Source organism: Chiloscyllium plagiosum, unplaced genomic scaffold (assembly GCF_037043375.1).
Source record: "Chiloscyllium plagiosum isolate Xiang-an unplaced genomic scaffold, Cpla_swu_hap1 HiC_scaffold_5, whole genome shotgun sequence".
NCBI classification, from domain to species: domain Eukaryota; kingdom Metazoa; phylum Chordata; class Chondrichthyes; order Orectolobiformes; family Hemiscylliidae; genus Chiloscyllium; species Chiloscyllium plagiosum.
In genome coordinates this window covers 63825965-63842728 of record NW_028270143.1, presented here as the reverse complement: position 1 = coordinate 63842728, position 16764 = coordinate 63825965, and the positions used below count along the sequence as shown (strand labels likewise).

The window sequence follows — 16764 nt, the reverse complement described above, 5'->3', positions numbered from 1 at the left end:
ATTGAACATTATGCCATATGGGTTGAAATGGTCAATTAATGTGGCGAGTTTGGGAAAATACAGGGAATAAACCTCCACAACCACCTGATAGAACTCACTCCGACAAACAAGATGCATTTACACTTGCCAACAAACCATAAGATTCAGCCAAGATTTAGCCTGCATGGTTATGTCTCAGGGAGAGACTGTCATAAAAAGAATCACAACTGTTGAATGTGCAGGTAGTCATTGAAAGAAAATATTTGCAAACCTGTCAGTTCAGGAAGAGATTTTTAAGTAAAGATAGGAGTGTTACTTCACTGGGTTTGGATGTCAATAACAAATATTGTTGGGGAGAAAAGGATGGAATTTTATTTATTTGTGGCAAATTCTTTCCAATTGTTAAATGTACAATGGCAGCCACTTATGAGTATGTTAAGTGATTGATCATAACTATAATAAAATTCCAAAAATAAAACACTGCAAGTTCGGATGTGATGTCCGAGAGAAATTATATAAACACTGCAACGTATTCCGAGATTTCATCACAGACATTAGAAGTCAAAGGGAAATTCAGTATCAGATATAGAGATGATCTGCAATAATTTAAACATTCAGCATTAAAACAAGTGACTGAATTCGATGGGTTTCAAATCATTAAACACAGTAATGTTGCATGTTATAGGGTACCCCACGCTGTGATATTTCAGAGCAATTGTTTTGGTGGCTTTCAAATTGCCATATCTAAAATATGTTTTTCTTAAAGTTTCTGTTTTTCCTGTGACATATGAAAATATTCAATGAGAAACTTATTTTTGTCACATCACAAAAGGAGACTTATTTTGTTATCATTTTGTATCATTCAAATTTAATTATCACCAAATGTACATCATAAATAAGTGCCTTGCAATATTACAAAATAGCGAAAATATTTCAGAACTCTGGAAAGTTAAAATATAGATGAAAGTCACCCAGCTGATTTAGGTTTAGTTGTCTCTTTGGGATACTCCAAATTTAAGATTAAAAGTCCCAATCTCGCCTGATAGTCTGTTGTCTTTACCAGTTTCAAGTACTACCCAACAGCTGAACCTGGTTTGTTGACCGCAGAGGGTGCCCTTCCCATTCATGTACTGCCAGTGTTGTCAAAGCCAGTGATGGCTCAGTTATCAGATTGCAAATACCTAGCAAGAATGAGTCAATGCTTTGAATGGCTTCAGACCATAATGTACATGCTTTATTAATATTTCAGATATCAAAGTGTCAAAAGATGAGATATTTGACCTGGTAGGATGTATCTCTTGTCCAGAGAGTGTTAAATAAGTAAATTGCTGAGGAAAAGACCTTTCTGAAGGGGAGAGAGGGAGGAGCATGTCTACTATGCTGGAGGGGTGAAAAGAGCTCAGGAGGGACATAGTGATGGCTCAAGGCATTGGAGGGAGCCAGTCATCAGTAGACAGGACAGTTCCTCGAATTGAAGGCTGAGGTGAAACAGCTGGCACAATGGAAATCACAGCTGAACAAGCAGTATTAGCACTTGTATCATCAGTAGCTGATGAGTGCACAATAATGAAATCAATGGTGGGGGAAGCCATGCATTCACCAGCTGACACAGCAAGAGTTGAGTGTACATATGCAAACTGTTCCTGGGTGCCTTGCCGATTGCAACATCACAGAATTGTCCAGTTGTCCCTGGAGAAGTACAGATGTCTCCATCTCAGTTAATCCTATGGAGCACATGCTAGTTGCTTTCATTAAAAAATGTATCCTAATCCCTCTCCTCACTCATTGTGACTATTTAGAATTTTCAAATGGAGGAAATTATCTTTCCAATTAAATTTACCAAATATCTTCATAATTATAAACACATCTTCAAAATCTTCTTTTCTTTCATTTGAGAGATGTGAATAACACGGTCAAAGTCAGCATTTATTGCTCATCTCTTAAAGACAATGTTGAGAGCCATTTACTTGAACCACTGCAATTAGAGTTATAGAGTCATAGAGATGTACAGCACAGAAACAGACCCTTCATTCCAACTCGTCCATGCCAACCAGATATCGTAGGCTAATCTAGACCCATTTTCCAGCTCTTGGCCGAAAACCCTCTAAGCCCTTCCTATTCATATACCCATCCAGATGCCTTTTAAATGTTGCAATTGTACCAGCCTCCAACACTTCTTCTGGCAGCTCATTCCATACATGTACCACCCTTTGCATGAAAAAGTTGCCCCTTAGGTCACTTTTATACCTTTCCCCACTCACCCTAAACCTATGCCCTCTAGTTCTGGACTCCCCCACCCCAGGGGAAATTTGTCCATTTATCCTATCCATGCCCCTCATGATTTTATAAACCTCTATAAGGTCACACCTCAACCTCCGACACTCCAGGGAAAACAGCCCCAGCCTCTCCCTAAATCTCAAATTCTCCAATCCTGGCAACATCCTTGTAAATCTTTTCTGAACCCTTTCAAGTTTCACAACATTCTTCCAATAGGAAGGAGACCAGAATTGCATGCAATTTTCCAAAACTGGCCTAACCAGTGCCCTGTCCAGCCACAACATAACCTCCCAACTCTGATAAGGTACTCAGTGCTCTGACCAATAGAGTCATAGAGTCATAGAGATGTAAAACATGGAAACAGACCCTTCGGTCCAACCCATCCATGCCGACCAGATATCCAACCCAATCTAGACCCACCTGCCAGCACCCGGCCCATATCCCTCCAAACCCTTCCTTTTCATATACCCATCCAAATGCCTCTTAAATGTTGCCATTGTATTAGCCTCCACCACATCCTCTGGCAGCTCATTCCATATACATACCACCCTCTACGTGAAAAAGTTGCCTCTTAGGTCTTTTTTATATCTTTCACCTCTCACCTTAAACCTATGCCCTCTAGTTCTGGACTCCCTGACCCCAGGGAAAAGACTTTGTCTGTTTATCCTATCCATGCCCCTCATAATTTTGTAAACCTCTATAAGTTGACCCCTCAGCCTCCGACGCGCCAGGGAAAACAGCCCCAGCCTGTTCAGCCTCTCCCTAAATCTCAAATCCTCCAACCCTGGCAACATCCTTGTAAATCTTTTCTGAACCCTTACACGTTTCACAACATGTTTCTGATAGGAAGGAGACCAGAATTGCACGCAATATTCCAACAGTGGCCTAACCAATGTCCTGTACAGCTGCAACATGACTTCCCAACTCCTGTACTCAATACTCTGACCAATAAAGGAAAGCATACCAAATGCCTTCTTCACTATCCTATCTACCTGCAACTCCACTTTCAAGGAGCTATGAACGTGCACTCCAAGGTCTCTTTGTTCAGCAACGCTCCCTAGGATCTTACCATTAAGTGTATAAGTCCTGCTCTGATCTGCTTTCCCAAAATGCAGTACCTCACCTTTATCTAAATTAAACTCCATCTGCCACTTCTCAGCCCATTGGCCCATCTGATCAAAATCCCATTGTACTCTGAGGTAACCTTGTTCCCTGTCCATGATGTCTCCAATTTTGGTGTCATCTGCAAATTTACTAACTATGCCTCCTATGTTCACATCCAAATCATTTATATAAATGATGCAAAGACGTAGACCCAGCACTGATCTTTGTAGCACTCCACTGTTCACAGGCCTCCAGTCTGAAAAACAACCCTCCACCACCACCCTCTGTCTTCTACCTTTGAGTCAGTTCTGTATCCAACTAGCTAGTTCTTCCTGTATTCCATAAGATCTAACCTTGCCAACCAATCTCCCATGGGAAATCTTGTCGAACACCTTCCTGAAGTCTACATAGATCACGTCCACTGCTCTGCTCTTATCAATCTTCTTGGTTACATCTTCAAAAAACTCAATCAAGTTCATGAGACATGATTTCCCATGCATAAAACCATGTGGATTATCCCTAATCAGTGCTTGCCTTTTCAAATACATGTACATCCTGTCCCTCAGGATTCTCTCCAATAACTTGCCCACCATCAATATCAGGCTCACCGGTCTATAGTTCTCTGGCTTTTCCTTACTACCTTTCTTAAATAGTGATGCCATGTTAGTCAACCTCTAGTCTTCTGGCACCTCACCTGTGACTATTGATGATACAAATATCTCAGCAGTTCATGTCATGTAAATTCACCCACAGTGCTGTTAAAGAGGAAGTTTGAAAATGTTCAGCCAGTAACAATAAGGGGAATAAATGAAAGCCAGGACAGTGTGCAACATGAGGGTGAATTTGCAAGTGGTGGCATTTACTGTTCATGTGCTGCACTTCTTTCAGAATGCGTTTGACAAAGTCCTTCATAAGAGATTATTGTGCAAGATTAAAGTGCATAGGATTGGGGGAAGTATATTGAGATGGATAGAAAACTGGTTGGCAGAAAAGAAACAAAGAGTAGGAACTGATGCGTCTTTTTCCAATTCACTGGTGGGAGCCTTGGGATTGGTGCTGAGACACTACCTATTCACAATATATATTAATGATTTGGATCAGGGAACAAATGTAACATCTCAAAGTTTACAGATGATTCCAAGTTGGGTGGGAGGATGAACTGTGACGAGGATGCAGAGATCCTTCAGCATGATCTGGACAGGTTGCGTGAGTGGGCAATTCAATGACAGATGCAGTATGATTTGGATAAATGTGTAGTTATTCGGTTTGGAAGCAGAAACAAGGCAGCAGATTACTACCTGAATGGCTGGCTATAAATTGGGAGAGGGGAGTGTGCCCCAGGACACGGGTGTCTTTGTGCACCAGTCACTGAAGGTGAGCATGCAGGTGCAGCAGGCAGTTAGGAAGGCAAATGGTATTTTGGCCTTCATTGTGAGTGGTTATAAGTACAGGAGCAGGGATGTGTTGTTGCAGATATAAGGCCACACCTAGAATATTGTGTGTAGTTTTGATCTCCTTTTCTGAAGAAGGATTCTCTTGCCCTTGAGGGAGTGCAGCGAAGGTTTACCAGGCTGATTCCAGGGATAGTGGGACTGACGTATGAGGAGAGATTGATTAGGTTAGGTTTGTTGCCACTGGAGTTCAGACAAATGAGGGGGGATCTCATAGAAACTTATAAAATTCTAACAGACATGGACAGGTTAGATGCAGGGAGGATGTTCCTCATGGTGGGTGTGTCCAGAACCAGGAGTCACTGTCTGAGGATTCAAGGTCGAACACTTAGGATGGAGATGAGGAGACATTTCTTCACCCAAAGAGTGGTGAGCCTGTGGAATTCATTGCCACAGGAAGTAATTATTGCCAAAATATTGAATGTATTCAAGAGGTGGCTATCTCTCGCACTTAGAGCGAATGGAATCAAAGGCTATGAGGAGAAAGCAGGGTTATGCTACTGAGTTGGATGATCAGTCATGGTTGTGATGAATGGTAGAGCAGGCTCAAAGGGCCAAATGGCCTCCTCCGCTCCTATCTTCTCTGTTTCTATGGTTCTATGTCAATAAGGTCATGATTTGAAAGTGCTCTTGAATAGCTTTGATGGGTTCCTGAAATGTAACTCAGGACATAGTGCATGTTGCTACCATGTGTACATATGGGAGAAAAAAAATAATTTTTAACAAGGTGGAGTGAATGTAATTGAAGCAGACTGCTTTGTTCACAAGGTATCATGCTTCTTGAATGTTATTGGAGTAGCATTTAGGCAAGTGGGAGTAATTCATCACACTCCTGCCTTGCACCTTTTCGATAGTGGACAGGCATTGCGGTGTCAAAATGAGAGTTAATTGCCACAGAACGTTTGTAAGATGTCTGCATTATAACATATATATAATATATAGAAAATGAGTAAGAAATATGTGTCTGAACATCATTGAAAGAATTTCATAATATTGATGTTGTGATTTCTTATGAGAATAAATGGCACCAATATTTTGGCGAATAAAAACAAAAGTGAAACATGCATTTTGAGATTTTATTTATGGAATGAGTTGTATTTGTGATGTTTGACATTCTGAATGAAGGAATAATAGGTATCATTTTTATTTTATTGTAATCACCAATATTTCAATGTTTAATATTTTTAAGTGAGTTATTGCAGATTGATAGCATTTTGTGTCAATGTATGTTAGCACTCTGTAAATAATTCTCTGCTGTAATTTTCAAAGATAAAAAGTTATTTGTAACTTGTCAATAGAATGTATTAATATGCAAAGCATTTGTGTCATATTTATTGTTCCAGAAATCTCATTTTATTTCAGCTTTGTCATTTTCTATCTTACTAAATAGTCAATTTGTCTTCATTAAATTGATGATAATCTCAATTCTAACTGCAACAAAGATTAATTGCTCTTGAAATGTTAACTTGTATCTTGATTGAGTTTTAGATTTAGATTTTATTGTCATGTGTATGCAAGTACAAAAGTACAGGGGTACAGTGAAAAGTTTATAATGTCACCACACTTGGTACCATCCTAGATATAAATGTACCTAGGTGCAAAACAAAACTGAGGTACAAAGCAGTAAAAGAAACTAAGTTTAAAAAGTTTAGAATGCGCTTCATAGAATAAATAAAGAAATAAGCTAACAGTGAACATTAAGTTTGATTCCCAAAGTGTGCCTATATAGAATGTGTAGAACTGTTTTTAGAGTTAACTGTGCATTTGAACCAGAAACAGAAACATTTCTGCATTCTATTCTGACAGGTGCTTACCAAATCACTGTGAGCATGGAGGAAGTTGCACACAAACCTGGGATAGCTTTAAATGCAATTGTGAAGGCACAGGATATTCTGGGGCAACATGTCATAACTGTGAGTAGATGACCTGTTTTTATCCTTTACTGACCTGGTGTAAAAGTCAATGAAGTTATAAAAAAATGTAATTATCTTTCATGTTAAGCCATAATTAAGGAATTCTGCAATTTTTTCCAGCAATAGAAGAGACCACAAACTAACTTAATGAATGAATTAGGTTTTTATTAGGTTTTATTGTCATGGGTACTCAAGTACAGAAGTACAGGAATATAGTGAAAAGTTTACAATGTTGCCTCTCATGGTGCCATCTTAGGTACAAATCTTCGATACAAAATAGAGAAATAAAGAAGAAAAAGTGTTGCATTACCTTACAGTGATCCATAGTATGAGTTAGAAATAGCACATAGTTAAAAGGATAAATGTTACAGTCAGATAAACAGATTACAGATAAACATTACGTTGCAGGAGATCAGCACATGAGTTTCCACATGTGGTTTGACTATCCTTTAACTCAAAGGAAACTATTGAAATAATGAAGAACATAAAATATAATTACATTTTTAAAACCTCATTCATCACATAAGGAATTATAATAAACTGACAATTAAAGAATATAAGTAAAGAAGACAAACACCAAAATGATGTCAGCTGTCTTGAGTCTTTGTGATCATTATTGTTCTGAATTAAGAATCACAGAAATAAATGTTGTCACCACCCTAGACAGTTTGATAAATATTTTTGGCAATGTTTATACAAATACAATGTGAATGATTTGGTCTGCTATTATGTGGGTTATACCTCAATGCTAAATCTCTGAAAATGCATTTCAAAATGATTTCAGCACAGCCCAACAATTCTGAATGCACTCATGAGACATGGCATAGTCAACTAGAAAATAGTATTACTCTATTCCAACAGAATTCAATAATATTAGTGTTACAGTGTAGGTATTAATGTGCAAGAGATGAGAAAAATTCCCAGATCCACAAACCAACGTGGGAGAAAATTTGCCCAAACGGCCAGGTTTTGGTCCAAAGGTCAGGGTTTAACTGATGTTGAGTTCATCATCCCCCAAAAAACAATTTAAAAACAGCCTCTAGAGTATTCAAGTGCTGCTGTTGCCTGGCTAAAAGGCCAACCTTAGTGGTTATTACTTTGCCATAGTTATAACATTAACAATAAGGCCTACTAGCCCTCACCCCTCATCCCAAACACACTCCCTGTTCCCCTATGTTTGCTAACACTAGTCACCTCAAATCCTGGTTCATTCCCACGTGTCCCCTTGTATACTGCATGCCATCCAATCCTCATGGTCCCTTATCCTATTGCCAACTAAGTGCAAACACATGCCAACCAATGCCCCTCAAATATTCCACTTCCCCCTTTGTCATGCTGGTGGTAACTTATATCATTCACCTGCCTTCATCTTTACACTCTTATACCAACCAACTCAGAATTCACGAAAGGCAGATCTCAGGAACAATGAGAAAACAAAATAACATGTATGTGTCCATTTTAAAAAATGTTCTATGTTAACTGTTTTAAAAATCTGATTTTAAAAATCATTCAGCCAATATGTTTAAATTTCTTCAAGTACTTTAACTCTTAGAAACAAACATTTGTAGCCTACGTCAAAGACAACGCATTGCTTTATAAACACCTAGAAATTTCAGTCAAACTATAAAATTACAGACCCCCTCACCCCCACTGTGATAATGAAATGTTGTGGAAGTATAATTGATAGAGCTCAGGCTGATTTTGATTTTGCAAACACTAACTTTCTTCAGAATTTAAAATGAAAAGATGATGGATGAAATTCCATCTTGAGATTTTCACAAGTATTATCCACCTGTTTTTCACATCAACATCTACTATTAAAGATCCTAAAACAGTACCTGCACATTCCAAAACAGTCCCTGACTTCTCCATAAAACTCTAGTAGGTTTAGATTCTCTAATTTATAAAGCCCTAACAGCATGCTTCGGAAACCTGGGTGATAAAAAATGCTTCTCAGTGAAAGCAGCTGCACTCATAAGGTATGCATAAAGGTGGTCTGCCTTTAAGAACAATGAATAAGTGAAATACATCCTTCTACCTTCAAAGATGGGAATGTTAGCATGGAAGCAAGGTAGTTTATTGAAATAGCAAACAAATTGAAGGTTGTGGTTATTCCTATGGACAGAGCAGAGGTGTTATGCAAAGCAGTCAACCAGTCTGTGTTTGATCTCGCTAAACTAAAAGAGACTGCATCATGAGGAGCTGCTAGAATAGATTGAAAGGCGTACTGTTGAAGGAAATTACTGTTTCACCTTTGTTGTGAGGGGTCCTTTAAGAAAAAGTAACCATAATATGATAGACATCTTGATTGAGATATAAAGTAAAGACTGGAAATTCCCAAATCTAAACAAAGGAAACTTGAAAAATATGACAGGTGAAAGAGCAAGGAGGGACAAAGAAGCTTGCAGATCTTCACCCAGCCCAGAAGCTCCCTGATTTCAGCAGTCAAAAATTCAGTTCGGACCCAAAGAAAAACAACTATTTTTCTTGCTACTGTAGCTGTGAAATTTGATTTGATAAATCAGAGGCATTTTCACATTCAAGCAGTTACTCTGTATCTGTTACAACCAGTGGAAGCAACCAGAGAAATGCATCTGCACAACAAGGGGTCTGGCAAGCCAAAAGAGGATCATCTCAACATTAGAATTGGGAAGTAAAGTAACTGAGCTGATTTTCCTGCTTTATGCCTCTACCAATGATCTAACAATCACCAATGAAAGGCTGACAACCATGACATGCTTGATTTCTTCTGTACTGTCAAGACCACATATGGACCAAATACCCAAGGCTCCACACCACTGCTGGCCAAGTATGAAGAAGCTGTCAAAAAACGCTGCAGAGAGCACTTCAGACACCTCCTCAACCAGGGCTCTGTTGTTGATCTGAGCATTCTTGAACACATCCCAAAGCATACAGCACGCTATGAGTTCAGCAACACCCCTTTCTAACCCATGGATGGAGAGGGCCATCCACCAGCTTAAGAATAACAAGGCTGCTGCAGCAGACAGTATCCGCACTGAAGCATTGAAGTGTGAAGGCAAAGAGCTCCTGCTGCAGCTACACACCATTGTCTGCCTTATCTGGAAGGAGGAGTCCACCCTGGGAGAGCCTGACATGCCACAATCGTGAGTACTTTCAACAAAGTGAACAAATCTGACTGTGGTAAGTACAGGAGAGTTTGTCTGCTGTCGACCACTGAAACGTCATTGTCAAGATCCTCCTCAACCGTCTCTTCCCTCTGGCTGAGGAACCCTTCTCGGAGTCGCAGTGTGGCTTTTAGCCATGAAGGGGCACAACAGACATAATTTTTAATGGGGGACAGCCGCAGGAAAAATGCAGAGAAAAGATCTTAGCCTATATTTGGCCTTCTCCGACCTCTTTAATACCATCAATTGGGAAGCATTATAGAGCGGCCTTCTCTGCTTTGCTTGCACCATGAAGGTTGCCAACATCCTTCGACTGCTCCATGGTAACGTGGAAGTTGCAGTAATGACAAATGGCTCCACCATTGACCCATTTCCCATTCAGACTGGTGTCAAGCCACACTGTGTCATTTCCCCAACACTGATCTACCTCATAGCAATGCTTCACCTCACCGCTGACAAGCTCCCCACTGGAGTGGAGGTAACTTACAGAGCCTGTTGGAAATGATTCAACCTCCACTTCCTGCAAGCCAAAACCAAAGGCACTCCAACCAGTGTTATTCAGCTGCAGAACAAAGATGGTGCTTGCATATGTACAATTTCTGAGAATGTACTCCAGATCATCGTCAGCACCATTAGGGAAGCATATGAGAGTATGGAACTCATCCTGAGCATCTGCAAGATGAAGGTCCTCACTAAACTGGCCCAGCATTATGGAGCAAACCCCTGATCATCAAGATCTACGGGGAGCATTTAAAGAACATTTAGCACTTCTAATACCTCAAAGGTTTCCTGTTGGTCAAAGCAACTATTGATGAAGAAATTCAGTATTGCCTACAGTGTGTAAGTGCAACCTTTGGTCACCTGAAGAAAAGGGTGTTTGAGAGCAACAGCATCAGATCTGTCACCAAGCTCATGGTTTACAGAGCTGTGGTGGTTCACACCCTCCAATGTAGCTCTGAGATATGCACTGTCTACATTAGGCACTTTCAGGCCCTGGAGTAGCACCACCAATGCTGCCTGAACAAGATGTTGTGAATCTGCGAGGAAGAAAGACACACAAACATTGAAGTAAATCGCCCAGGCCAACATCCCCAGTAACGAGGCACTGACCATTCTTGATTGGCTACAATGGCCTGAGCATGTCGTCCAAATGACCATCATCAGTCTCTCCAAGCAGGTGCCTTACTCTCAGCTTCGAAAAGGAGTTGTGCCCCTGGTGGACAGAGGAAATGTTGCAGTGATACCTTCAATGCCACACTGGTGAAGTGCAGCTTTCCCACAGACCCCTGGGAATCATTGGCCCAAGATTGTCCAAAGTGGAAGAGTAGCATCCGAGAAGGTGTCAAGCACCTCAAGACTTGCCATTGGGAAACAATAGAAACCAGGCAAAAACAGCAAAAGGAATGCACTGCCACACCAACACCCTACCCATGTGGTGGTCACCTCTTTCAGTGACCATCACATGCCCAAGTGTAACAGTGCTTGCAGCAACTGTAGCAGTCTGTACAGCCACCTACGGACTCACACTGAGAGTGAAAGAGAGTCATCCTCATTTGCGAGGGACCATCGTTGTGTCGATTCTCCCAACTTGTTTATCTCTTTGTGTCTGTGGAAGTGGTTGAAAATTAGAGTTTTAGTGAGTAAAGTTATATGACAATAGTTTATATCTGTTTACTTGGAGTGAAAATCTAATTTCTTGAAATAAACAATTCTTGCGCAGTCCAGAAGCCTGGTATGTACTTTCTATCAACATCGGTCTGGAAGTCAAGTAAATTGGGGCACTGTGTACACTTTACTAGAAACATTCACACTTAGTATGTCTCCAGCAACAGCTGGGTGTGATTTATGGTAGGCTGCCACAGTGGGTTACAATGAGAATATTTTGTCTGTAGACACAACTAAAAAGCACAGTTGCAGAAAAATTAATGGGACTGAACTAAATATAATAGGAAAATAATGGGACTGATAAATACCCAGGGCCTGATCATTAACATCTGAGGATACTGAAGAAGGTGGCTGTATAAACAGTGGATGTGTTTGTTGTTCGCTTCAAAAATTCTGTAGAGTCTGGAGCAAACCCAGAAAATTGAAGGAGGACAAATGTAGCTCCAGTCTTGAAGAAATCATGGATGGAGAAAATGGGAATTACAGACCAGTTGGCCTAACATTAGTAGTAGAGAAAATGCTAGAGTATATTTTGAAAGGATGTGACAACAGGACACAGGGTTACACAAAGTCTACATGAATTTATGAGAGAGAAACCATGTTTGACAAACTTACTGAAGTTTTTAATGAAATAATCTAGTAGAATAACTGAGGACCAGTGGATGTTGTGTTTTTGGATTTTCGGAAAGCTGTTGATAAGTTCCATGTGAGAGGTTGGTGCGCTAAATCAAAGTGCATGGGATTGCTGATGATATGCTGACATTGGTGGGCAGACAGGAAACAGAGTAAAAGCAAATGGGTTTTTCAGAGTGAAATCTGGTGACAACTGGGGCAGCACAGGGTTCAGTGCTTGGTCTCCGGCTAATCACAATATATGTCAATGGTCTGAATGAGGGAATAAAATGTTATATTTCAAAGTTTGCTGACAACACAAAGTTAGGTGAGCAGACTAAATGATAATTTGACCCATGGTTTGAAATAATAATTGGAAATGTAATTTGTTAAATTAATTCTGCTGCAGGGGACCCTGGATCAAGAAGGCATCATTTAAAAACAAAGTCTAATTTGGAGGAAATCTCTGCTCATTTTTTATGAAATGTCAGATAAACAGTCTGATAATTTAGCAACTTTGGAGGAGTGGCAGGATGTGTTGGTGAGGTAGAGCTAGGTGTCGCCAGTGTACATGTGAAACCTATTGTCATGTCTTCAAGTTATGTTACCAATGGGAATCATGTAAATTAGAAATAGCTGGAAGCTAAAAGTTAATCCTTGTGGGACACCACAGGTCGTATTTGCAGGACCAAGAGAACAAGCAGTTTCAAGTGAACTTTAGTTTTGATCCAGTACTCAAAAATGGAACTGCTGAAGTACAGTCACATAGTGGCCAGACATTGAGAAAGCATGGTATGACCAACAAGTGTGGCAAGGTCTGCAGACACATTGCAGAGATCAAAGCAGAAAAACTTACTTTAGTCAGAGTCACAAAGACCATAATTTGTAAAGTGAAATTAGAGTGAATTTTTATACTCAAAGTGATAGAATCTTTGAACTCTCTGTCACGAACAGCATGATAATCAGTTTATTGTTAATTTTGATTCTGAGACTGACAGATCTTTGTGAACCAAAGATACTAAAGACCATGGGTCGTAGATCAGTAGTCATCTCATTGAATGTTTGGGTGGAGGATCTGACTTGTCTGGATCCTGCCCCCCTAGTTGAGTCAGGATCCTGGAGATTGGCATACTAAGAGATATAGGGTATGCCAGCCTACTAATGGGCAAAAGTTAATCTGTGCACTTTCAGGTAGTCCCTTCGTCTGATACATTGTAAATCACTCTACACTGTAGCTGTTCGGGTTTGTTCAAAAATATCTGGATTTTGGATAAATCAAATAATTTTAATAAGGAAGTTGGATTCCTGCTTTTTAAAAAATGCACCATGGTTGTCTTTTTTCTAATTTTGAGCACAGAGGCACATTTTTGACGTATGTTTACAGTAAAATTTGGGCTTGCATATCTGTCTGTCTTTACTTCTTTATTGTATTCTAATTCTGCATGCATGCATGTTGCTTCTGTAGTGGTGTTATTTTGGTTAAATATATTTATGATGCTTTAAGCTTCATGGAAACTGTTTCTATGGCAGTTGAACAATTGGTTATTTATAGCAGCCCACTTTGCAGTGTGGGGACACGTACTGCTAGGGACCATATGACAATTGGAAAACTTATCTCATTACTCTGCTTTCTCCAAAGGCAGGTGTCTTCCCTATAGCACAAATAAACTTTCTGAAACATGGTGACTGCTCTTTGTTGTAACTTCAGTGAATATGATTGGAAATAATGATACTGACAAAACTAGATATAAGACAACAGGATATGATAAATTGTATCCTGTTTTCAATCTAGCTTCTTCGAGTAATGACAAAGTTGCATTACAGACTTGTGAAAGCAATATGTGGACCTAATTGTATGAAAGATAGATATTCTGATGAATTTTATATCCAGCGGCACTTAACAGTTCTCAACAAAATAAACTTTGGGGCAAAAATGAAGGGTTAGTCAAGGTACAGCAGTGATATTCTTTAATGTTTCAGAAAGATTTGTTGTTGGAAACAGCAGGATAAAATGCCTTGTGTCATCGCATTCTTGTCCTAAAGAAGTAGTGACAGCAGGCTATCAAATAATGCACTTTCCTTCAGGCAATGCTTCACACCAGGAATGTTCATTATCACAGTCTCACATTGTTATTATGGTGGAATATTTAGCCATTAAAATTAGACAGATGGATAAAACAGATATTGCAGTCAGTGTATTTGAGTGTTAGCTTTATACTGTTGATGTTTGATATGTTATTTGTGAATAAGTTCCAGTGGAATCTGGCAACAATATATTCATACCTGAGGCATCCATGAGATCTTCATTAGGAGCCCCTTTGTATTACGATGTTATTCCATATGACTCTCATCAACATGGTTAAATATTTTGATAAAAAACGTGCTTCATATTTGGAAAGAAAATATAGTGGTGATTCATGAAAACACAGTGCTTTGTTTATTTAGTTTCTATGGCATTGAGAGGTAGGTGGGACTGGTATAATACAGCCATTATGGAAACATGGCTAAGGGAGGGACAGGCCTGGTAGCTTAATGTACCAGGGTACAGGTGCTTTAGGTGGGACGCAGGTGGAGGAAGGAAGGGAGGGGGAGTTGCATTTTTGATTAAAGTGAATATCAAACAGTAGTCAGAGATGAAATAACTGAAGGATCACCTAGTGAGTCTTTGTGGGTGGAGATAAGAAATAGAAAGGGGATTGCGATGTTACTGGGGCTATACTATAGTTCCCAAATAATCAATGGGAGTTAGAGGAACAAATATGCAGACAGAGTGGGGAGATTTCTAGGAGCAATAGTTTGTCACAGTTGGAGATGTTAATTTTCCTAAACTGGACCGGGACTGCCAGAGCGTTAAAAGCTCAGATGAGGTGGAATTTGTTAAGTGCATTCAGGTAAGTTTCCTCAAGCAGTGTATACGTGGTGCTACCCGGGAAGAGGCAAACCTCAACCTACTCTTGGGAAATAAGGACAGGACAGGTGACTGAGGTGACAATAGGGCAACAGTGGAACTAGTGACCATAGTTCTATTAATTTTAAAATAGTTATGGAGAAGGACAAAACTCGACCGCAGGTTAAAGTTCCAAATTGGGGCAAGGCGAATTTTGATGGAATTATACAGGAGCTTGCAGGGATTGATTAGAGTAGTTTGTTTTCAGGCAAAGGAACCTCTGGCAAATGGGAGGATGTTAAAAGTGAGATAGCTAGAGTTCAAGGTCTATATATTCCTATGAGGGTGAAGGGCAAGGTTCACAGAAGCAGGGAGCCCTGGATCACAAGAGATATTGAGGCTTTGACCAGAAAAAAAGAGGCATAACTCAGGTACAGGTGCTGGGATCAAGGGAATCCCTTGAGGAATACAGGGCATACAGGAGTTTATTAAAGAAGGAAATCAGGAGGGTGAAAAAGGATCACAAGACAGCCTTGGCTGAGAAGATTAGGGTGAATCCAAAGAGATTATTTAAGTATATTAGAGGAAAACTAATAACTAGAGAGAGAATAAGGCCCCTCAATGACTAAAATGGGCATGTATGTGTGGAAGCACAGGACATGGCCATGCTCCGCAATGAATATTTCTCCTCTGTGTTTACTGTGGAGAAAGACATGAAAACTTGGGAACTTGGGGAAGTTAGTGGGGATATCTTGGGGATAGTCCATATCATAGTAGAGCAGATGTTGGATGTAGTGGAATGTAGGAAGGTCAATAAATCACCTGGTCCTGACCACATAGAGTCATAGAGATGTACAGCATGGAAACAGACCCTTCGGTCCAACCCGTCCATGCCAACCAGATATCCCAACCCAATCTAGACCCACCTGCTAGCACCCGGCCCATATCCCTCCAAACACTTCCTATTCATATACCCATCCGAATGCCTCTTAAATGTTGCAATTGTACCAGCCTCCACCACTTCCTCTGGCAGCTCATTCCAAACACATAACATCCTCTGCGTTGCCCCTTAGGACTCTTTTATATCTTTCCCTTCTCACCCTAAACCTATGCCCTCCAGTTCTGGACTCCCTGACCCCAGGAAAAGACTTTGCCTATTTACCCTATCCATGCCCCTCATAATTTTGTAAACCTCTATAAGGTCACCCCTCAGCCTCCGACGCTCCAGGGAAAACAGCCCCAGCCTGTTCAGCCTCTCCCTATAGCTCAAATCCTCCAACTCTGGCAACATCCTTTCAAATTTCACAACATCTTTCCGATAAGAAGGAGACCAGAATTGCAAGTAATATTCCAATATTGGCCTAATCAATGTCCTGTACCACTGCAACATGACCTCCCAACTCCAGTACTCAATACTCTGACCAATAAAGGAAAGCATACCAAACGCCGCCTTCACTATCCTATCTACCTGCGACTCCACTTTCAAGGAGCTACGAACCTGCACTCCAAGGTCTCTTTGTTGAGCAACACTCCCTAGGACCTTACCATTAAGTGTCAAGGTCCTGCACTGACTTGCTTTCCCAAAATGCAGCACCTCGCATTTAACAGAATTAAACTCCATCTGCCTCTTCTCAACACATTGGCCCATCTGGTCCAGATCCTGTTGTAATCTGAGGTAACCCTCTTCGCTGTCCACTACACCTCCAATTTTGGTGTCGTCTGCCAACTTG

General features: G+C 40.3%; 1 protein-coding gene across 1 annotated transcript in view; it reads left to right on the top strand.

Moving 5' to 3' along the window:
• Positions 1-16764, top strand: part of LOC122550254 (contactin-associated protein-like 2) — a 2045475-nt gene that overhangs the window by 1078388 nt on the left and 950323 nt on the right. Inside the window, exon 11 of the mRNA XM_087987230.1 lies at positions 6618-6724. Within this exon, the coding sequence (XP_087843356.1) occupies positions 6618-6724 (107 nt within the window). The remainder of the gene's footprint in view (positions 1-6617; positions 6725-16764) is intronic.